Raw genomic sequence first — 24,642 nt, 5'->3', positions numbered from 1 at the left:
TGCTCGTCTCCTTATTCAAGTTTCTGAGAACTGTTTCCACTCCTACTTCTGTATGGAGGGCACGTTGAGTATCCAGAGGGGGAACCAGCAGTGGCAGCATCAGAAGTGCTGCCATCCACTTGAGGGATAGTGGGTCTGCCTTTAAAATTGCAGACTCAGTTGTGACTCAGCTACAACAAAAGATAGCTGCGGTCTCTGGCTTTCTTGTTTCCATTTCCCACCTCCTTGCACATCATTCTTTGCTCCCTCTTCAATGGTAGCATTGGTTCTGCTAATGTCCTATGGGAACCAATGCCCAATAACTTAACCTTTATGTTTTTCTCAACTACTGCTATAAATATTGCATCATACCTTCTCTGTTGTCATATGGAAACACAATTTTACAGTACTTTGTCAAAAACACTTATTCCTTGGCAGATAACATGTCACTGAATTAGAATGCAATGAAAAGACTGATGCTATTTGCATTTTGTAATGATTGGGTTTGAAACCACCCAAAGGACTTTGATTCCCTCCCTTTTCTTGTAATTGATTGTGATTTCTGTATCATACTAATTGGCAAAAATCTTTTGAAAGCCTTGATTCAGGTTTTTTTTTTTTTTTAAAAAATCAATTCCTTATGTTTTTAGTAAGACTGTGTACCTATCACCATATATCTTATGGGCTATTTTGTTCCACTTTAACACAGGTGTTTTGGCATCTGGTAGACATGAAGTGTGGGGTATTGAATTTAAACTTTCTGTGTTTCGGTTTCTTGAAGCAACTTCTTGCTGCTTACCTGCTGTTTAATAATCAACCATGTCTTCTTTTATCTTGGCCTACTACTTAGTTTTTCTGTTATTAATCAATGTATACTTATGCTTATAATAAATACTGTTTCTTCTACTTGAAACAACATCTTTTTGAAACAAATGAAAGTTATTTCTTAATGATACATTTAGATATACATAGGAAAGAACGTTATCGCAGAGACAGCTGGTGAATACAGCAGTAAAATCTGGATGCCCATTCAGGAGCTTAGGAAGTGACATAAAAATATTGTCAGATGCTTTATTTTGCCATTTGCAATCTGCAGATATCCTGCTTCCCATAAAAACATTTCATGGCCTCCCATCATGCAAGAGAGTCTCTGTAGTATGGAAGCATCTTGCCTCTTCAAAGGCTTTGATAACATTTTTTTTTTCCCTGAGATTGAAACACATTGGCCACCTGCCTGGGTTTCTAAAAATCTTATTTGATTTCTTTAGAAACCAATTCTTTGAATCATTTTCCTTCTGTTTAAGAAAAGATTATACCATTTCCCACCCTAGCATGAAGTTATCATCAGCTCCTTGATGAGAAACAGGTTCTTTAAGGACCACTGGGTTTTGCTGCCTTCTTCCCTATTTGAAGGACTGAGTCTCACTTACCACCTTGTAGAACGTGGCATTGTTCTGGAGTGTCTCATTTCCATAGCTCCCAGGGAATTTTTCTAGCACTGGTGGCTTTCTTAATGGAGAACAACCTCCTGCCCCTCACATTTACTCATCACTGGAACATATGACAAAAATCCCTGCTTCATATCTCTATGAAGGCATCAGAACTCAAAATCTTAAACATTGAGAAATTGATTGGCTGATGTGGAATGAACCACTAGATGGTTCCTTCAAAACACTTGTTATTTCATTCATAAATACTTCAGTTTGAAACATGAAGTCTTTTTGCCCTGGGGCTTATGATGTTAATTCTCAAAATAGAAAACTGCATTGATACTTCTTAGCTCATATATTTCTTGGCTGATATATCTCTCCTTGCTTAGGTGTGTGGAGTTCTGGGATCTTAATCCCTTCACAAATTGACAACATTTTAGTGGGCACTAGCAAGGGTTGTAACTTATTTGAGGGTACCCATGAATAGATTTCCCATTTTTTTTTAATCTTCATCCTAACACCTATTGGCACACGTGAACTCTTTCTGATTTTTTCAAAATTAAGGAGCAAAGGAGGAGATAGGAGTCAAGCTTTTAAAATCATGTAAGCAGAAATACATAAATCATAATCATCCTCAAATTCATTTTCCTATTGAGGATTTTTCATAATATAATTGGGGTGGCCAAGTCACATCTCTCTGAATGTGACTTGGGAGGGTTTATAAGAAGAGAATAGGGTCTTTCCTGGCCCCCAGAAGTTGGTCTTTATTCACCAGTTTTCTCTCTGCTGCTTTCTCAGGTGCCACAAAATCCAGCCTGCTGTCAGCACCCAGCATAGTCAGCATGTTTGTGCCCGCACCCGAAGAATTCACTGACGAGCAGCCTACGGTGATGACTGACAAGTAAGCTTGCACTGGGATTTTCTTTACCATGTTCATGGAATTAGTTTGGTCACATTGGTTATGAGAAAGTATGAGAGAAGGGAAGCTTTGCTTCTAAATCATAATTCATCTTTCAAGTGGGTGTAGGGATAAGTGTTAATATGCATTTGTGATTTTGGGAACACAGAGTTGTATGGGTAGCTTCCATTTATGCTTAAGCATTTTTTTAAAGAATTGGATATATGCAAAAAAAATTCCCTTACCAATTATCTCTAGCAATAACTTCATATGAATAAAATTCCTCGAACAGAAACTTCAAGCTGTTAGGATGAGAGTAAGTATGAGATTTGATTCTTATTCCATCCTGCCAGCAGAATCCTTTCTCAAATCGGTTCAAAGCAAATCTCAAACCAGTTATGTCACCCTTCAGCATCCTTCAGGCTTCAGTACCCTTCAGATTTCTTATAGGATTAAGTTGAAATGCCTTAGCTTATCATCCAAGACCCCTTAGATTGTGGCCCTACCACTTGCACTGGGAACCCTTTCTCCAGCCCCCTCACTTTTTCCAGAGCATGCCTGATGTGTTTTCTCTTCTGGGATTTCATGTGTCTTCTCTGTACTCTCTGCCTGGTGAACTCCTATTCATGCTTTAAGACCCAGCTTAAAGCAAAGTTTCCTTGACTTCTCGAGGCAGAATTCATCATGCCATTCTCCAGGTTTCCAAAGCATTTGGTATATTTCTCAATTACAGCAGTGATTATATTGTATTTTAACTATTTATTTGTTAATATGTAGATGTTCTATAATTGATAGTGAGTTCCTTGTGGGCTGGGGCCATTTCTTCTGTATTTTAAACCCTCAGCACGCAGTACATTGTTGGGCATATAAATGCCTGTTCAGTTGAGTATGAGAAAGAATTAGAGTTGTAGGATTTCAAGAGATCCCCTTGGGGCAGGATGGCTTTCTGGTAAAAGGAACCCACCTGACAAATTGTTTGGGCTTCTGAAAAAAGGCAAGGAGGGTGAGTTGGAAGGGTCTGGTGTGAGCAGCCATGCCCCTGGCTGAAGCTGATGGTCATAACTGAAGAAGTGAAGGTATGTCTGGCTTGTCTGGCTGATTTGGAATTTCCACATGGGGATCACTTAGTTTCCCATTTTGTGTCCTCCTCCAAATCCTAGTCCTTCCTAGTTGCCTTCCTGTCTATACTCCTTTTCTCTTCTTTTTAGTTATTATAAGAGTGAATCCTATATTTTAAAAACTCAATTGGTAAGGAACTTCTCTATATTTTTTTTTTTTTGGCTTGAAAGGTTCCAATAGCCATCATAGCTCTGGTTACCTTGTTATTTCCAGTAGACTTTTTCTTCACTTTATAAAGCTGCCCAGCAGTTGGTGAAAGGAAGGGCTCTGGCTTTACCTGAGTTGAACTGAAGCAAACCTACATTAGGACACTACAAATAGCAATATGAGATAGGTTACTGAAGAGCAGGTGTCATTATTTGTGTTTTCACATATTAAATTCACTAGGCATGGTGAGTGTACAAAACTGATTTAAATAAATGGTGGAGAGTAGCCTACAATCCAGACTCTCCCTGCTTCCTAGGAATGCTCTGTTTGCTTGATGACATGCCTCTCACCTACAAATAGACTGTTTTTCAATATGAAATCTTCAGAAAGCTTCCACTTATGCCTAGATATTTTTCCTTTTTTAAATTTGGACACATGCAAAAAAAAACCACCTATTGAATTATCCATAGCAATAATTTCACAGGCATAAAATCCCTCAAGCAGAAGCTTCCAGCTCGTAGTGCAACTGACCTTCGTTATAAGAGGGAGCAGAACTCACATGTAGGCCACATGTTTATGAATTGAAGGAACATTTTCAGTAACCAAAGGATCCTTCAGGGTTTCTGTAATTCATGCCGTTTCTGCATCTACGGCCATGGTAGCACTGGATTTTCCTCTTTGTTGTTGGAATGGGGCAACTGGCCTCCTTTTCGAGACTTTTTTAAGACTCACCAGAAATGGCTGTGGGTAGTTGGTTATATGTTGACACCATTGCTTCATTTTTATGGAAAGCATTCCTATGTTTTATCTGCAGATGCCATGACTGTGGGGCCATTCTTGAAGAATATGATGAAGAAACCCTTGGATTGGCCATCGTGGTTCTGTCAACATTCATTCACTTAAGTCCAGATTTGGCAGCCCCGCTGCTGCTGGATATCATGCAGTCTGTGGGAAGGTGAATGTTGGCCTCTTTTTTTGTAGAAGGAGCCTTATTTAATCTATATCTTGAAATAAAGCCTCCCAGTTCAGAAGTGGTATTTGTGGGATCAACTCAGACTGACTGTTTTTAAAAACTTAATGGACTGAACTTTTGATTGTATTCCCCAGCTGTGTGGTAATATGAGTCCTCGACATCAGGGTAAAGTTAGAGGAAAGTGCACTAAGAAAACCCTATTGCTTGTTCTCAATTACTGTATGAGCTAATGGATAAAAGTGCCTGATTCACAGTAAGTACTTTATAGGAATTAGCTATTAGGTTATTATTATTATTATTACTGTATCTCTTTACTTGTTTTGAAATGGATTCTCTTAAGTATTTCGTAATCTTGGGGTTCCTTCACTTAATTATGCAACCAAGAATATTGACATGTTACAGGATAATGGAAATAGAGCAGGTTTCACATTTCTTCTCAGACAGAGGAAGGATGAGCACATTTTGGGAACAGGGACTTCAGCCTGACTGGGTAAAGATTATGCTTAGCTACTTTGAGTGTTCATGTTAAGAAAATTCTGCTTAGTAGTAGATAGTTCATTAGAAGATAAATCATGTATTTCACGGAAACGGAAAAAGTTTAAATTCAGCAACAAACTGCAGTCCTAGCATACCCAATTTATAGGAGAGGATTGAATTAAACAGCACATGGATTTATTAAGTCTCCAATCTGTGCTAGCACAGTGCAAGTGCTTTAGACTATGGGCATTAGACCTAGCTCCTACCCTCAAGCACTTGTGGCTGTTTTTGGAAGAGGACAGTTCTGCCTGGACTGATGAAGTAGCCATACACCATAGGACATGATTCAGTACTTCGAGGAGCTTGTCTTGTTTTCATTTTCTTTCTTTTTCTCTTTTTTTAATTAGAGTACTTGTAAGTTTACAGAAATATCGTGCAGAAAATAGAGTTCCCATACACCACCCCCTCACACAGTTTCCCTCTTACTAACATTTTGCATTAGTGTGGTGCCTTTCTTACGATTGATGGGACGATATTATTGTAATTATACTATGAATTATAGTCTGTAGTTTATATTGCGGTTCACTGTGTTGTACAGTCCTATGATTTTTTAAAAAGTTTATTCTAGCAACATATATACAGCCTGAAATTTCTCCTTTAACCACATTCAAATATATAATTCAGTGGTGTTTTTTCACAATGTTGTGCTACCAGTACCACCAAGAATGGATCTTAATGGAACTAAAATTTAATATATTTTTTCAAATGAAGAAATGCTAATTTCAAGTTAAAGACAAATAGGAAAGAAATGACAAACCTCTCGACCTCCAAACCGTATGACTTCCTTATCCCATTTCACCCATTTTTTTCTGTTTTAGTTCACCTTTAACACTTAGAAATACCAAATGTGCAAAGTAAGTAACTAATGTGGGAGATGGAGAGATAAGAAAAGATGAATTGTTTTATTTAAGCCCTTGATTTTTACCTAATCATAATAATTGTGGAATAAATGTTTTATCAGCTATCATCAATACTTGTGGAGTTGGGGATTTTTGTTCATACAAGATCACAGTTCCTACTACCAATACTTTATAGTTTTGGAACAGAGAGAATTATTGCTCTGACTTACTATGTCTCCGTGAAACAGCTGATCTAAGTGATAATAGAGGAAGAGAGGGTCTCTGTTCTGTTTATGTTTTTGTTTGTTAACATAAGCAAGAATAAATCCTGTTCAAGCATTGCCAACTGTTAGGATGGAAACACAGAAGCTTTAAACACAGCAAGGGAAAAACAGTAGCAGATTAGCAGATACATTTTTTTTCATTTACGTATGCATATATTTAAATCTACCTCCTGTGGATGGCCTAGCAAGGATTAGGGAGAGCATTTAAGGCAAGCTGCCACAGTTCTTAGCAACCTAAGCCTATTCAACAAAGCTACCAAGGAAACAGATTCCACAGTCACCTCATTCAGGGCTTCCTGGCATGCCTCAGTTCCACCACGAAGAACAGATAAGGCAATATGGATTTACGAACACATGGTTTACTGCGGTCGCAGTTGATTCGTCGGGGGGGGGGGGGGTGGTGGCCGGTTGCTAAATCCTAGGCTCTCAGGATTGCTTGGAGGGTACCGGCGGCGGGGGCTCTTTCCCGGAGGCGAGGGCGAGGCGGGGGACTTGGCCAGGTCCCCGGCGGGGTGGCGTGCAAAGTATGGAGGGCGGCGAGAAAGGAACAGGCGGGACACGTTTCTTTTTAGGGTGAGGAAACCAAGAGAGAGAGCGTTTATTAGGGGAGAGTACAAGCTTATATCGGGCGTTTAGAGGGCGGGGTAGCTGTAGAGGTTAAAGGCTTGGATTGGTTCTGAGAGGGCGCAGAGGTTGATTGAAAAGGGGCGAGAGTTGCTCCGGTAACGGTGTCTGGCAACAATGTATGCGCACTGGTGGTAATGGGAGTTGCACTGGCAACGGGGAGTGTCCGGGCAAGATAAGGGGGTGGGGAAAAGGCGGTTCCCTCCGGCAAGCCTCCCCTAACAGTGTTATTTTGGGTGAGGAAATGGGGCCTGCCTCCGGCCTCACTTTCCCAGGCCCGGGGGGCTGCGGAGGGCGCTGTCACCCGTGCCCACCACCCTCCCCAGGGGCTGATCAGGTCCCCCAGCCCAGGCCCGCCAAGTTGAAGCACGTAATCAGTGTCCCGCATTTCCCCCTTCTTTTCTAATTAAAGGAAGAAGCTTACCGGAGAGGTCCGCTAAGGGATGAGGGAAGGGGGAGGCTGGGGAGGGGAAAAAGGGGTTGACGGTGGCTCAGCGAGGCTGGAGTTCGGCGTTGGTGTGGCGTCCGGGCGCTCGACAGGGGCCTTGCTGCTTGCGGGATGGACGAGGGTGGGGGGTTTAAAGTTGGAGGTTCAGAGAAGCTGGAGCTCGAGGTTGGTGCGATGTTCAGGCGATCGAGAAGGGCCTCGCGGTCGGCGGGTTGACCGGTGGCGGTGAGGTCGCGGAGGGTTGGTTGTCATCTCGGAGTAGGGAGCGTCAGAGGTGGCGAGTCGCTGGTACTGGACTTGCACGAACGAGGAGAAAATAGCATCCGTTTGTTTCCTTACAAGCTGGACAATTCTGCGGATAATGCAGGGTCCTAAGGTGAGAGCTAGAATAATCATTAGTAGGGGGCCGAGGAGAGGGAGGAGGTAAGGGAGGAGGGGGGTAAAGATGTGGGACCAATAGCTGGTGGCTTCACGGTCCCTTTTGCGCTGTTCTAGTCCTTCTCGGACCTTCTTTAGGCTGTCCTCGGCGAGACCTGTGGAATTGGCATATACACAGCACTCTTCTCCTAGGGTGGCGCAAAGGCCTTCTTCTTTGAGGAGGAGAAGGTCGAGACCTCGGCGGTTTTGGAGCACTACCTCAGAGAGGGAATTGACAGAATTTTTAAGATGGGAAATAGCGTCTTGTAGGTGACGAATGTCCTCGTCAACAGCCGCCCGGAGGTGAGTTAGGGCGGAGCCTTGACTGGCTAATGCAGCGATTCCGGTGCCAGCGCCTGCAAGACCTAGGAGGGAGGCAATCGTGAGGACGGTGATGGGCTCTCGCTTTTGCAGTGGGGCAGAAGCTGCAGTTGTTTCCAGGCGGAGGAAGAAGTCTTCCTCACTATGGTATAGGACCCTAGGGATGAGGACAATTAGGAGGCAAGTTTCATTAGTTGTATTGAGGGTTTGCACGTTAAGGCAGGGGGTAAGCCCTGTAGAGGAGCAGAGCCATTGGGAGGAGTTATGAGGAATGAGAAATTTTGCAGAGCTGCTGGGAGATGAGTAGTTGGCACAAGCTGTGAGGTTGGGAGAGTTACTTGAGCGAGGGCGGATGCACTTTCCTGTAAAGGAGACTGAATGAAAGGTTAGGGGGACGGCAGAGGTATTCCAATTGCATTCCGAGGGGCTGTCCTCTGTGTTTTCTGAAAAGGAGAGGTTGGAGGCAACTGGCTCATACAGGGGGAAGGAAGTGGAGAGGCAAAGCCAACAAGAGGAGGTAAGATTGGGGTTGGAGAAATTTACCGAGGTGAAGGCTGCTTGGATAAGGCCGAGGAGGGGAGAGGAGTAATGAGAGGGGGGCAGAAAAGGTTGGGGTGGTGGGGTTGGCGATGCGCTGTTTGTAGCTGAGGTGCGGTTTCCAGATGCGCTGCTTGTAGTTGAGGTGCGGCTGGAGGGCTTTCGAGCGCAGGTTTCTTCGACTCTGGAGACAAAGGTGGCGAAAGGCTTACTCGGCTCCTGGAAGAGCTTGGTGAATTTATTAGGCCGACAGGCAGAGCAGTTGGCAAACGCTCGCAAGGCGATTCCCCAAAGGATAGGCCAAAAGGTGGCAGGTGCATTAATATAGGCAGATGCATTTATAAATGCTCCCGTGCCCAAGTAAGCTTCGGGGTGATGATAGACTCCAGTGGCTGCGTCTTGCTCGCTTTGCCTAGCTGCTTCTGCCTGGAAGTGGGCACGCCAATCAACAAACTGGCCGGGGTTAAGAATGGAACGGGCAAGCGAGGCCCAGTCTTGGGGGATGCAAAAGTCCATGCCGAGATCCTGCAGTATTTTGGGAAGCGTATGGGCTACCTAACCCGTCCTCCTTGACGGCCCTGCGAAGCTGCTTGATAGTATCAGAGTCAATGGGATACCAGTCATACGGTTTCTGTGGTGTGGGGGTAAGGTTAAGAGGAAAGCAGCGAAAAGCACGAGAGAAAGGAGGACGCGCTTGCAGAGGGCTTGGCGCGGGAGTGGGGGTAGGGGGAGCGTTGCCCCAAGGGTTGCCTTGAGGTGTAAAAGGCAGCCAGGGGTTGTTAGTCGGCAGGGTGGGAGGAGCGGCGGCAGCTGCCGGTAGCGGCTCCGAGGGGGAGCTCGCCGGAGGGGGAGGCGGAAGTGGGAGGCCCCAAGCGTCGCAAGACGGCGGCGCGGTGGGAGTGGCTAAGGCATAAGATGGTGGACTAGCTCCGCCCTGTGAAAGGGCGGGGTAAAGCGCTTGCGGTTCCGGCCCAGCTTAGGGCTGACGTCATCGCCAGAGCACTTCCTCCCCTCGATGGAAGAAGAAGGAGGAGGAGGAAGTTCGCCATCTTGGCGAGGCTCAGTGTTATTTTGTTTTTTGGGAGTCACTTCGAGCGCGTTGTTAATCTGCTCGACTAAGGACTCTGTGTCCGAATCGTGGTCTACATTAGTATCGCTGTCTGAATCTGTTGACTGGGTTGATAGGGCCTCCTTGGATTTAATGGGGCCTCGATCAGGGGGGAGGGAGCCTTGAAGGCAGGAGCGGACGGTTATTAAGGTGGGGAGCAAGCCGGGAGGGAAGCGCTTGCTCTCATGTTCCATGGCGTTGGTGACCCGATCAATAAGGCGATCATAAGTAACAGGGTCCCAAAGATGGCAAGTGGTGAGCCATGGGTTAAAGGGCAGCAGGAGGTCCCAGTATACTTGCAGCTGCCGGACAGATACCTTACAGCGATGTGTGTCTAGGAGACCAGCCAGAGCACGAACTTGGGGTGCTTGGCGTGCAGATAGACGATTACCCATAGCGGAGTGAGAAAAGAAAAAGGGGGGTTGATTATTGAGTAAAGAAAATGAGGTAAACCGTGGTCGCGAGGCCGAAGGAGACGGCGAGAATAGAAGGCAGGAGCCTCTAGTAGCGAGAGCAGTTTGGGGGGGGGCGGTCGCAAAGAGGCACACCGCGGGAAACAAAGAAACAAAGACACAAAGGACCACAGCAAAGTAATGGAGGGGAAGAGGGAAAGCTACTGGAGGAAGAGTGTTAGGAGGAATGGGGGGACATAGGAAGAGAAGACGAAAGGTAGTCGGGGGCAAAAGCCAGGTTAATGAGGGAAAGGAAGAGCGGCCCGGGCGCGGAGCGGCGTGGGAGAGGCGGCTCCGGACGTGGAGCGGCGAGGGAGAGGCGGCTCCGCGGGGCGGCGAGGGAGAGGCGGCCCTTACTTTGCAGGCGAGGAGAAGGGGAGCTGGAGAGGCGTCCGGGCGAGCGGGTGGTTTACTGGACCGCTGCGTGGAGAGGACCTTTAATTCCAGGGGCCCCACGTTGGGCGCCAGTTGCGGTCGCAGTTGATTCGTCGGGGGGGGGGTGGCGGCCGGTTGCTAAATCCTAGGCTCTCAAGATTGCTTGGAGGGTACCGGCGGCGGGGGCTCTTTCCCGGAGGTGAGGGCGAGGCGGGGGACTTGGCCAGGTCCCCGGCGGGGTGGCATGCAAAGTATGGAGGGCGGCGAGAAAGGAACAGGCGGGACACGTTTCTTTTTAGGGTGAGGAAACCAAGAGAGAGAGCGTTTATTAGGGGAGAGTACAAGCTTATAACGGGCGGTCTAGAGGGCGGGGTAGCTGTAGAGGTTAAAGGCTTGGATTGGTTCTGAGAGGGCGCGGAGGTTGATTGAAAAGGGGCGAGAGTTGCTCCGGTAACGGTGTCTGGCAACAATGTATGCGCACTGGTGGTAATGGGAGTTGCACTGGCAACGGGGAGTGTCCGGGCAAGATAAGGGGGTGGGGAAAAGGTGGTTCCCTCCGGCAAGCCTCCCCTAACAGTGTTATTTTGGGTGAGGAAATGGGGCCTGCCTCCGGCCTCACTTCCCCAGGCCCGGGGGGCTGCGGAGGGCGCTGTCACCCGTGCCCACCACCCTCCCCAGGGGCTGATCAGGTCCCCCAGCCCAGGCCCGCCAAGTTGAAGCACGTAATCAGTGTCCCGCAGTTTACTTTGCTAGTCGTGACCACAGGAGCCATTTCAGGTGCTCTAAGAGGATATAAGCTCATCATAACCCTTTCATTTACCACCCAAGCCTTTCCTTGTAGGATTCTATATTTCTATTAAAATTTACCCCATCCTTTTTCCTAGGTACACCTTTAATTACTATTTATTTCATTTGCCAATGTTTATCTATTCATGGTAGTGACGTTAGCATGAGAAGGCCCCATAAGAGAAGTAACTGGGAATGGTGTGTGGTGTTCCTGGTTGCTGGATCTTCTATTCCACCTGGGTTCTTAGCTCCACTCACATTTCTAATCTTAACAAGTAAATGAATTTGCAGCATTTTCCTTATTTGTTTCTTCAATATCTTGCTTACTCAGATATGTTCTTCTAAATCCACAAATTTAGTATATCCTGTTTCTGTATAATATCTGACAATACAGAAAGCAGGTCTCAGGGCCTAGGCTAAATTTAACCCTGGAGACTACTGAGTGGGTCAAGGGAATTGTCAATGGTTACACGTATCTCCTCATCTAAATCTGAGCCTCAGCAGCCCCTACAGCAATGCTAGTGCATTTCATCATGAAAATCTAAGATATTCATGTTATTCTGTTTACTTTATTTCCTAGATTGGCATCCAGCACTACTTTTTCTAGTCAAGCGGAAAGGTAAGGTCCTAAAGTGAACCCAAATTTCAGTTTCCTTTTGTGCCCTGTGCATGTTCATCTGTTTTCTAAAACTCTAGAGTGTACACCATGGAAGGAATATTGTTAGGTTCCAGTTGTGGCTCCAGAGAGCGCTAGTTGTTATTTTCTGTTAATGTCATCCCTTCATTCATATACTCATACTTATTCAGCCAACAAATATTTTTAAGCCCACCCTCTGCCAGATGCTTAGGATATAATTGGGGGCAAATGTGACATGATGCCTGCCCTCACCCGGCTTACTATCCACTGGGAAGGCAAGCATGAATAAACTATTCGTACAAGTTTCAAATTGTAAACTGTAGTAAGTACTATAAAGAAAATGTGCAGAGGGCTGTGAGACTTGTATAACATTCATTCATTCAACAAATATTTATTTAGTGACTACTCCGTACTGAGAATATGGTGGTTCACAAAATGGCAAATCCTGGCTCTCCAAGGGCTTATATTCTAGTTGAGGAGGTAGACTAATAAGCAAATTAACAAACCAGAAACCTGACAATGTAATTTAATTTTATTTAGTGTTAAATGCTATGAAAAATAATAAAGCAGGACCAGGGTATAGAGAGCTACTGCAGGTAGCATTTTACATATAGTGGTCAGGGGAGGCCTTTCTGAAGAAGTCATATTTGAGCAAAAAAAAATTAACTGAGGGAGTGATCCAGGGGGCAATTTAAGGAAAGAATGTTCCAGGCAGAAGGAGCAGCAAATGCAAAGGCCTTGTGTCAGGATGCCCATTGTGTTTCAGGAACAAAACCAATGTGGCTGGAGCAGAACGAGCATGAAAGAGGAGGTGGGAGGTGTGATCAAAGAGGTAATGGGGAGGCCAAGTTAGAGGGAGTCTGTGGGTCACCGAAAAGAGTTTGGCTTTTACTGAGTGAAACGTGGAACCGCTGGAGCGAGAAGCAACATGATTTAATTTATGTTTTGAAAGGATCACTCTGGCTTCTGTGTTGAAATAGGCAGTGGAGGGGTGGGTAAGCATGGAAGCAAGGAAACCAGCTAGCAGACATGATAGGGGCTTGGTCTAAGGAGGTGAGAAGTGGTCACACAAAGGATACATTCAGGAAATATTTTGAAAGCAGAGCCGACAGAATTTGCCAATAGATTGGGTATGAAGTGCAAGAGGAAGATAGGAAGGAGGCAAGAATGACTCCCAGGTTTTGTTGTGAGCAACTGGGTGGATGGTGTGTGCCTTTGACCAAGATGGGGAGGCTTGGATGAGAGCTGATGCCATCAGTTGGTGTAACTAGTCTTGGTCTAGTCCAGGTGGTGGGAGGGAGGACTTACCTGAAGAAGTGATGCTTCAACCAGGATCTGAACAGTGAGTTGAGCTTAACTAAGTGGGTTTGGGAAGAACCTGTGCAAAGGTCCTGAGGTGGTAAAGAATATGGCCTGCAGGAGAAACTATGTGGCTTACAGCACAGAGATGCAAGATCTCTCTGAGCTTGCCTTGTCAGTTGTGCAGGGCTTATACACCACATTAAATATTTTGGAAGTCCTAGCAGCAGTGGAAGCCACTGAAGGTTTTAAGCAGTGAGGTAGGGGTGTGTGTGTGGGGTGCGTGTGTGTGTGTGTGTCTTGGAAAAGTAACTGTGGCTGTAGGGTGGGGAAAGAACCAGAGAAGGGCAAGAATGGATCCTGCCTTAGTTTCTCATCTGTGAAAGAGGGATGCTAATGTGTGCCTTTTGTGGGCCACTGGGGTATTTCCTGTGAGGTCTCTTAAAATGATTGTGTCATTTTATATTCCTACCATCAATGTCTGAGACTGCTGGTCATTCTACATCCTTGACAAAATTTGGTATTGTTGGTCTTTTCAATCTTAGGCAATCTGGTGGGCTTGTATCTTATTGCAGTTGTGATTTGCATCTCCCTGGTGACTAATGCTTTTGAGCATTTTTTTTTCAGGTGTGTTCTAGTTTGCTAATGCTGCGGAATGCAAAACACCAGAGATGGATTGGCTTTTATAAAAAGGGGGTTTATTTGGCTACACAGTTACAGTCTTAAGGCCATAAAGTGTCCAAGGTAACACATCAGTAATCGGGTACCTTCACTGGAGGATGGCCAATGGCGTCCGGAAAACCTCTGTTAGCTGGGAAGGCATGTGGCTGGCGTCTGCTCCAAAGTTCTGGTTTCAAAATGGCTTTCTCCCGGGACATTCCTCTCTAGGAAGCTTGCTCCTCTGCAAAACGTCACTCACAGCTGCACTCCGTTCCATCTCTGAGTCAGCACGTTTAGATGGCTCCACTGATCAAGGCCCACCCTCAATGGGTGGGGCCACGCCTCCATGGAAATATCCCATCAGTTATCATCTACAGTTGGGTGGGGTGCATCTCCATGCAAACAACCTAATTCAAACGTTCCAACTTAATCCCCACTATTATGTCTGCCTCACAAGATTGCATCAAAGAATATAGCTTTTTCTGGGGGACATAATACATTCAAACCGGCACAAGGTGCTCATTAATCCTTTGTATATCTCCTTTTGTGAACTCTCTGTTCAAATCTTTTGCACATTTTTAATTGGGTTGTTATTTTTATTATTGAGTTGAAGGAACTCTTTAAATATCCTTATTACCAGTCCTTTGTTAAATATATGTTTTGAAAATATTTACTTCAAGTCTGTGGCTTGCCTATTTCTTTTCTAATGGCATCTTTTGATAAGAAGATTTACATTTAAATGAAGCCTAATTTATTAAATTAAAATTTTTTATGATTATTGCTTCCTGTTGTTTACCTAAGAAATCCTAGTCATGAATATAATCTCCAGTGTTTTTCTCTAAAAGATTTATGGTTTTAGCATTTACATTTAGGTCTGTTATCCACCTAAGATTAATTTTTGTGTATGGTGTGAGGTAGGGATTAGGGTTGCTTTTGCTCCGTGTGGATATACAGCCCTCCCCACCCCTCGCCCACTGAAGCACATTGGGGTCTGTTAAAATAAAATAAACATATAACAGTGGGTCTAGGGAGAGGATTCAAGATGGCAGATTAGGAGAGACAGAGCAAAATTCTCCTCCATGGAAAACACTAGATAAAAGACTGAACGTGTTCCAGAATAGCAGTTCCAGGATTCCACTGGCTGGGCAAGGTCTTCATCCACAGTGACTGTGCATTTGGAGAAACTAAGAGACTATGTTCGGAATCGTGTGAGTGTCTGAGGCTGCTGAGGAAATGGCAGTCGAGCTGTGCCACAGAGGGGAGAAACCTAGAGACAGTGTTTAGAGGTGGGTTAGTTTAAAAACCCAGAAAGTGGCTGCAGAGCTGGTATGAGAGCTGCAGTCAAGTGCAGTGGGGAGTGCCTTCCACACCCTGGACACTTGCCTCAGTATCTGGCGTGGGTGATAGCCCTTCACACACCCACAGCAAACAGCCCGCAGCCAGGAACGGGCTGCTGCAGCAGGTGGAGGACTATGGAAGTGGTAAGTTTCCATGCCTTGTACAGCCATCTTTTCAGCAGGCTGGGAGACACCCCTTCCCAGCATCAAAGCCAAGAGCTTCCCATAGGGATTCTGCTCGCCTGTGACGGTGCACAATCCTCATGCATGGAAGCCCACGGGGGGCACAACCTAGAGGCAAGGGTCCTGCACGGAAGTGCCAAGAGCCCAACACCAATTCTAGGGACTTGTAGGCCCATGGCAGAAAAGGACTGTAGGGAATCTGAGCTGAAGGGTTAGAAGTGAGCTACAGCCCCAGGGCATTCCAGCTGCAGCCCCAGGTATGGCTGGGAGTACTGGGTCTTATAGCTGTCTTCCCTGCCTAACTGCACAGGGCACGCCCCCCCCCCCCCACCCTCAGAGCTGGAAGTCCCAACTGCAAACAGAAAATTGTGTACTGATTGGACCTCCACGGGCTTTGGACCCCCACTCACTGCACAGATGAAGTTGGGGAGAACTGGCTTGAGGGTAAGAGGTGGCTCAGGAATGCCATCTGCTGGTAGGTCAGGGAAAGTGCACTCCACCATGCTGTAGCTCTGTCAAATTATAGATAATTATTCAAATAAGCCTGCATATCCTAAAAGAACCCTATCAAGATAAGCAAATGCCAAGAGACCAAAAACAACCGAAAATTTTTAAGCGTATGAAGAAACCAGAAGATATGGATAACCCATACACCCAAATCAAAAAACCAGAGACACAGAGCTTGGAGCAATTTAATCAAAGAAGTAATCACAAACACCAATATCATGGCACAGGATATAAAGAACATCAAGAAGACCCTAGAAAAGCATAAAGAAGAATTTTCAAGAGTAAATAAAAAATAGAGAAGCTTATGAAAATAAAAGAAACTGTTGATCAAATTAAAAAGATTCTGGAAACACATAACAGTAGATTAGATGAAGTCGAAGAATGAGTAAGCAAACTTGAAGAAAATGTTTTGGAGAATGAAAGCACAAAAGGACAAATGGAAAAAAAATAAAAAAAATTGAAATGGATCTCAGAGAAATGATGGACAGCATGAAGAGCACAAATATAAGAATCATTGGTGTTCCAGAAGGGGGAGAAAAGGGTAAAGGTCTAGGAAGAATATTCAAAGACATTGTTGGGGAAAACTTCCAAACCCTTATAAATGACATAAATACAAAAATCATGGATACACAGTGAACACCAAATAGAATAAATCCACATAAACCCACTCCAAGACATATTCTGATTAGATTATCAAATGCTGAAGAGAAGGAACAAGTTCTGAAAGCAGTAAGAGAGAAGCAATTCACCACATACAAGGGAAACAACATAATATTAAGTAGTGACTACTCAGCAGCCACCATGGAGAAGAGAAGGCAGTAGTATGACATATTTAAAATTCTGAAAGAGAAAAATTGCCAACAAAGAATTCTTTTTCTAGCAAAGCTCTCCTTCAAATTTGAGGGAGAGCTTAAATTTTTCACAGACAAGCAAATGCTGAGCGAATTTGCTAACAAGAGACCTGCCCTATAAGAAATACTAAAGGGAATCCTACTGGCAGAGAAAAAGAAAAAGAAAGGAGAGAGAGGTCTGGAGAAGGGCTCAGAACTAAAGAGTTTTAGTAAGGGTACATTAAAGGAAATAAATAAAGGGAGGGAAAAAATATATCTGACAAATAAAAACCAAAGGATACAATGGCTGATTGAAGAACTGCCTTCACAATAACATTGAATGTGAATGGATTAAAATCCCCAGTTAAAAGATATAGGTTGGCAGAATGGATTTAAAAATATGAACCATCAATATGTTGCTTACAAGACATTCATCTTAGACCCAGAGACACAAAGAAATTGAAAGTGAAAGGATGGGAAAAAATATTCCATGCAAGCTACATCCAAAAGAAAGCAGAAGTTGCAATATTAATCTCAAATAAAATAGACTTTAGATGCAAGGATATCATAAGAGACAAAAAAGTCACTATATACTAATAAAAGGGGCTATTCAACAAAAAGAAATAGCAATCATAAATGTCTATGCACCCAATCAAGATGCACCAAAGTACATGAGAGAAACATTGGCAAAACTGGAAGAAGCAATAGATATTTCCACAATAATTGTGGGAGACTTCAATACATCATTCTCTTCTGTAAATAGAGCAACCAGACAAAGGACTGATAAGGAAATTGAAAACCTAACCAATGTGATAGGTTTGACTTAACAGACTTATATAGAACATTACATTCCAATCACCAGGATACACATTCTTCTCTAGTGCTCATGGAACTTTCTCCAGAATAGATCATATGCCATAGATCAAGCCTCAATAAATTTAAAAAGATTGAAATTATTCAAAGCACATTCTCAGATCACAATGGAATACAATTAGAAGTCAATGAATAGTGAAGATGTAGAACATTCACAAATATCTGGAGGTTAAACAACACACTACTAAATAATCAGTGGGTTAAAGAAGAAATAGCAAGAGAAATTGCTAAATATCTAGAGATGAATGAAAACAATAGCACAACTGTACCAGTTTGTGTATATTATGTCCACCAGAAAAAGCCATGTTCTTTGATGCAATGTTGTGGGGGCAGACATATTGGTGGGTATTAGGTTGGAACATTTGGATTAGGTTGTTTCCATGGAGATGTGACCCACCCAACTGTGGGTGATAACTCTGATTGGATAGTTTCCATGGAGGTGTGGCCCCACCCATTCAGGGTGGGTCTTGATGGATTTACTGGAGTACTTTAAAAAGAGCCACACAGGCCCAGAGGCTTGCTGCAGCCAGGAGGGACACTTTGAAGAATGCACTGGAACTGAGAGGAGCTTCAGCTTACAGAGACATTTTGAAGATGGCCATTGAAAGCAGACTCTTGCTCCGGAGAAGCTAAGAGAGGACAAATACCCCAAGAGCAACCTGATAGTGACATTTTGAAGAGGAGCTGTGGCCTAGAGAGGAACGTCCTGGGAGAAAGCCATTTTGAAACCAGAACTTGGAGCAGACGCCAGCCACGTGCCTTCCCAGCTAACAGAGGTTTTCTGGACACCATTGGTCATCCTCCAGTGAACGCACCTGATTGTTGATGTGTTACCTTGGACATTTTATGGCCTTAAGACCGTAACTGTATAACCAGATAAACCCCCTTTATAAAAGCCAATCCATTTCTGGTATTTTGCATTCCAGCAGCATTTGCAAACTAGAACAACAACCTATCAAAACTTATGGGATGCAGCGAAGACGGTATTGAGGGGGAAATTTATAGCTCTAAATGCATATGTTAAAAAGGAAGAAGGAGCTAAAATCAAAGAGCTACTGGAACAACTGACAAAGCTAGAAAACGAACAGCAAACTAATCCTAAACTAAGTAGAAGAAAAGAAATAACAAGGATTAAAGCAGAAATAAATGACATAGAGAACAAAAAAACAATAGAGAGAATAAATAAAACCAAAAGTTGGTTCTTTGAGAAGATCAACAAGATTGACAAGCCCCTAGTTAGACTGACAAAATCAAAAAGAGAGAAGACCCAAATACACAAAATAATAAATGAGAGAGGCTATATTACTGTGGATCCTGAAGAAATTTAAAAAATTATAAGAGGATACTATGAACAACTGTATGCCAACAAACTAGATAGTGTAGAGGAAATGGACAATTTCCTGGAAACACATGAACAACCTAGACTGGCCAGAGAAGAAATAGAGGACCTCAACAAACCAATCACAAGCAAAGAGATCCAATAAGTCATCAAAAAGCTTCCCACAAATAAAAGCCCAGGGCCAGACAGCTTCACAGGGGAATTCTACCATACTTTCCAAAAAGAACTGACACCAATCTTACTTAAACTCTTTCAAAAAATTGAAGAAAATGGAACACCACCTAACTCACTTTATGAAGCTAACATCACTCTAATACCAAAACCAGGTAAAGATGCTACAAGAAAAGAAAACTGCAGGCCAATCTCCCTCATGAATATACACAAATTCTCAACAAAATACTTGCAAATTGAATCCAAAGAAAGACACATTAAAAAATCATACACCATGACCAAGTGGGGTTCTTCCCAGGCATGCAAGGATAGTTCAACATAAGAAAATCAATCAATGTAATACAACACATAACAAATCAAAAGGGAAAAATCAAATGATCATCTCAATAGATGCTGAAGAAGCATTCAACAAAATCCAGCATCCTTTTTTGATAAAAACACTTCAAAAGGTAGGAATTGAAGGAAAGTTCCTCAATATGATAAAGGGCATGTATGAAAAACCCACAGCCAGCATAGTACTCAATGGCAAGAGGCTGGAAGCCTTCCCTCTAAGATCAGGAACAATACAAGGATGCCTGCTGTCACCTTTATTATTCAACATTGTGCTAGAAATTCTAGCTAGAGCAGTGAGGCAAGACAGAGAAATAAAAGGCATCCAAACTGGGTAAAACTGTCATTATTTGCTGATGATATGATCTTATATCTGGAAAACCCTGAGAAATTGATGATACAGCTACTCGAGCTAATAAGGAAATTTAGCAAAGTAGCAGGATACAAGATTAATGCACATAAGTCAGTAGTGTTCTATACACCAGAAATGACCTAATTGAAGAGACACTGAAGAAAACGATTTTATTCTCAATAGCAGCTAAAAAAATCAGATACCTGGGAATAAACTTAATGAAGGATGTAAAAGACCTTTACATAGAAAACTACATAACTTTACTAAAAGAAATAGAAGGGGACCTAAAAAGATGGGAAAATATTCTGTGTTCATGGATAGGAAGGCTAAATGTCGTAAAGATGTCAATTCTACTCGAACTCATCTACAGATTCAATGCATTTCCAATCCAAATTCCAACAGCTTACTTTGCAGATTTGGAAAAGCTAGTTATCAAATTTATTTGAAAGGGAAAGATGCCTTGAATTGCTAAAAATGTTCTAAAAAAGAAAAACGAAGCAGGAGGACTTACACTTCCTGACTTTGAACCTTATTATAAAGCCACATTAGTCAAAACAGCATGGTACTGCCACAAAGATAGACATTGATCAATGGAATCGAATTCAGAATTTGGAGATATACCCCCAGATCTATGGTAGACTGATCTTTGATAAGGTCCCCAAAACCACTGAACTGGGACATAACAGTCTCTTCAACAAATGGTGCTGGGACAGCTGGATATTCATATCCAAAAGAATGAGAGAACTCCTGCCTCACACCCTGCACAAAAATTAACTCAAAGTGGATTAAAGATCTCAATATAAGAGACAGTACCATAAAGCTCCTGGAAGATAATGTAGGAAGCCACTTCCTAGACCTTATACCTAAAGCACAAGCAACAAAAGAAAAAATAGATAAGTGGGAACTCCTCAGACTTAAATGCTTCTGAACCTCAAAGGAATTGGTCAAAAAGGTAAAGAGGCAGCCAACTCAATGGGAAAAAATTTTTGGAAACCAAGTATCTGACAAAAGACTGATATCCTGCATATTTAAAGAAATCCTACAACTCAATGACAATAGTACAAACAGCCCAATTATAAAATGGGCAAAAGATATAAGAAGACATTTTTCTGAAGAGGAAATACAAATGGCCAAAAAACACATGAAAAAAATGTTCATCTTCACCAGCTATTAGGGAGATGCAAATTAAGACCACAATGAGATACCATCTCACACCAACTAGAATGGCTGCCATCAAACGAACAGGAAACTACAAATGCTGGAAAGGATGTGGAGAAACTGGAACTTATTCATTGTTGGTTGGATTGTATATTGGTATAGTCACTCTTTATTTAAGACAGTCTAGTGGTTCCTTAGAAAACTAAATATCGAGTTACCCTTTGATCCAGCAATTTCACTTCTTGGTATATAAATACCTGGAAAATCTGAAAGCAGTGACACGAATAGATATCTGCACACCAATGTTCATAGCAGCATTATTCACAATTGCCAAGAGATGGAAACAACCCAAATGTCCTTCAACAGATGAGAGGATAAATAAAATGTGGTATATACACATGATGGAATACTACACAGCAGTAAGAAGGAATGAGGTTGTGAAACGTGACAACATGGATGAACCTTGAAGACATAATGCTGAGTGAGATAAGTCAGACACAAAAAGAGAGATATTGTATGTTACCACTAATGTGAATTCTGTGGAAAATGTAAAATAAATGTTTTATATTGTAGAATGTAGAGGACCTAGCAATAGATAGCAAATAGTGAAGGGGGAACGATAATCTAAGAACAGATAAGTTTTGGAGGGTAATCTTAATGTTATGGGAATGCTCAGGAACGACTATGGTTTGTTAATTTTGGGGGGGTATGATAGGAGCATGTTGGAAGCAAATAACCTAAAATATCTACATTATTTTTAGTTTCCACATTTTTCCCCAGACCCTCAAGGGATTTTGCAAATACATTTTTATTCTCTGCCCAAATTACTCTGGTATGTATTGGGACTTCACACTAACCTGTACACACCAAACAGAAGTCGCTCTATTGGAACTTCAATGTAATTATGGTATTTGAATAAACTGACTATACAAGTTAAATTATATAGCGTGCTACAGAAAATACAGATTTTGCACCAAGTGGACATCTCTTCCTTTGGTCTCACACAGAAGTTGAAGTTTTAAAACACTGTCAGTATCCTCCTTTACCCTTTAGTCTGATTTATCATAGTCCTAACCAAGTCCATTTTGTTCATATCTCTAATTGAAATCTGATCTCTTTTTCAGCCTCTTTTAACATTTGTTTTATGGGGTAGTGCTGACATTCATAGCTGCCAAACTCTGGCTCTGAGTCTTAGGTGTTATGTCACACAGATACCCAAAGTTCCAGGGACTGACCAGGTTATACACAAAGAGCTCAGCATCTCAGAATTTAGAAATGGCCCTTACAACTCAGGAATAGATGTAACTGCTGTAAAAGCTTACAATCTAGGAACCTTTACCATAAGCCTTCCCCTGATAACCTGTGCTCTCAGATTCAATTCTCAGAGTTTGCACACTATAGTTAGTTCATATTAGTGAAGCATTATAATGTTTGTCTTTTCATTTCTGGTTTATTTCACTCAACATACTGTCATCAAGGTCCATTCACCTAAATGTATAGCTCACAACTTCATTCCTTCTCGTAGTCACTCAATATTCCATTGTATGTATACACCACAGTTCGCCATTCTGTTCATCAGTTGATGCACCCTTAGGTGACCTCCATCCATTGCAAATTGTGAATACTGCTACCATAAACCCTGCTGCACAAATGTCCATTCGTATCCCTGTTCTTATTTCTTCCGAGTATATTCCCAGTAACAGGGTTGCAGGACCATATGGCCACCCCATACTTAGCTTCCTGTGAAACCACCCCACTACCCTCCAGATGGGCTGCACCATTCTACTTCCCCACCAACGGTGATTAGGTACTTCCCTTGTATCCCTCTGTTTATGTTTTAAACAGTTTTATTCACAAACTATATACTTTCTCCCAAAGAAACAATGGTTCCTGGTATAATCACATAGTTATGCATTCACCAACACAATCTATATGAGGACATTTCCATTTCTTCCACAAAGAAAGGAGAGGAGAAAAAAGAAAAAAGAAAAAGAAAAAAAAATGACAACTAAAACAGTAAAATAAAAATAGAATACAATTAAAAGGTCAGACAACACCAATGCCAAGATTCCCATACACCTCCCTTATATCCCCCTCTTATAGACTTCTGGCTTTGGTGTATTGCCTCTGCTACAACCAGTGGAAGCATATTGCAATGTAACTGTTAACCATATACTCTAGTTTGCATTGATTGTATTTTTTCCTCAATACCATCCTATTTTCAACACCTTGCAAAGTTGACATCCATCTGTTCTCCCTCATGTGAAAACACTCCCATATTTGTTTATTTCATCACAATCATCGACCACTCTAGGTTTCATTAAGTTATTCAGTCCCAGTCTATATCTTCTGTCATCATACATAGCCCCAGCCGTCCTCCCTCAACCATACTCACAGTCATCCTTGTTCAGCGTACCTGCAATATTGTGCTACCATCACACTGTATTGTGCCATCCACCTCTGGATCTATAGAGTCAATCCTCTTGAACATTGTATACTCCCTCAGCAACAAATGCCCAATCTTTACCCTCCTTCCACTCCCTAATATCTTCATTTCTACACTCTTCTCCAAACCTCTCTCTCCTGTAACCTCCCATCTTTCTGCAGCACTTCCTCTAGTATTTCTTGCACAGGAGGTCTCCCATTCATGAGAAACCTCCTCTGCAAGAAGAGTGTCTGTCTGTTTGTAAATATTTTAAACTCTCCCTTATTTCTGAAGGACAGCCCTGCCAGACACAGAATTCTTGGTTAGCAGTTCTTCCACTCCAGTATCTTGAACATATCATACGACTGCCTTTTTGCCTCCATGGTCTCTTTTGAGGGATCCACACTTAATCCTATCAAGCTTCCCTTGAATGCAATGGTCTGCCCCTCTTCTGCTGTTCCCAGAATTCTGCCCTCATTCCTGACACTTGAAAATCTGATTAGTAAGTGTCTTGGAGGAAGTCCACCAAGATCAACTCTGTTTGGGGTATGCTATACCTCCTGGACCTGCAACTCTATGTCCTTCATAAATGTTGGGAAATTTTCATTGATAATTTCCTCTATTATTCTTTCTGCCCCTTTTCCCTTCTCCCCTCGGGACACCAATAACATGTATTTTCATGTGCTTCATGTTGTCATTCAGTTCCCTGAGACCCTGCTCATATTTCCCCACTATTCTCCCTATCTGTTCTCCTGTGTGCAGGATTTCAGATGTTCTGTCCTCTAGTTCACCAATCCCTTCCTCTGCCTCCCCAAGTCCACTGCTGTACGTCTCTGTTGTGTTTTTCATCTCTTCCATTGTGCCTTTCATTCCCACAAACCCTGCCATTTATTTCTTCAAGTTTACAAATTCTTCCTTGTGGTCACCCAGTGTCCTCTCAATATCCTCCATCTCCTTTGTCACATTTTTTTCAACATGTTGATTTGACTTAGAAGATTTGTTTGAACATCTTTAATTAGTTGTTTCAACTCCTGAATCTCAGTTGAGATGTTAGTTTCTTCCTTTGACTGGACCACATCTCCATGTTTCCTAATGTGGCTCATGACTTTTTGCTGTCCAGGCATCTGATTTTCTTGATTAGTTTATTCTGGAGGTTGTTTTCTCTCTTTTGCCTAGGGTTTTCTTGTTGGTCATCTTTGATCTCTATCTTTTCTTTGTTTCTCTTGCTGGCCAGTTGGCAGATTGGCTCTATCCCCTAGTCTTCCCC

The 24,642-nt window shown here is 42.8% G+C and overlaps 1 protein-coding gene across 10 annotated transcripts in view; it reads left to right on the top strand.

The window, feature by feature from the left end:
• UNC79 (unc-79 homolog, NALCN channel complex subunit) overlaps positions 1-24,642 on the top strand; it is a 348,180-nt gene that overhangs the window by 245,148 nt on the left and 78,390 nt on the right. For all 10 annotated transcript variants that reach the window (XM_037832001.1, XM_037832000.1, XM_037832003.1 and 7 more), the window contains 3 exons: positions 2,208-2,310; positions 4,388-4,528; positions 11,855-11,893. In XM_037832001.1, the coding sequence (XP_037687929.1) occupies positions 2,208-2,310; positions 4,388-4,528; positions 11,855-11,893 (283 nt within the window). The remainder of the gene's footprint in view (positions 1-2,207; positions 2,311-4,387; positions 4,529-11,854; positions 11,894-24,642) is intronic.

This window comes from Choloepus didactylus, chromosome 4 (genome assembly GCF_015220235.1).
Source record: "Choloepus didactylus isolate mChoDid1 chromosome 4, mChoDid1.pri, whole genome shotgun sequence".
In the NCBI taxonomy this organism is placed as follows: domain Eukaryota; kingdom Metazoa; phylum Chordata; class Mammalia; order Pilosa; family Megalonychidae; genus Choloepus; species Choloepus didactylus.
This window is presented reverse-complemented; position numbering and strand designations above follow the sequence as displayed.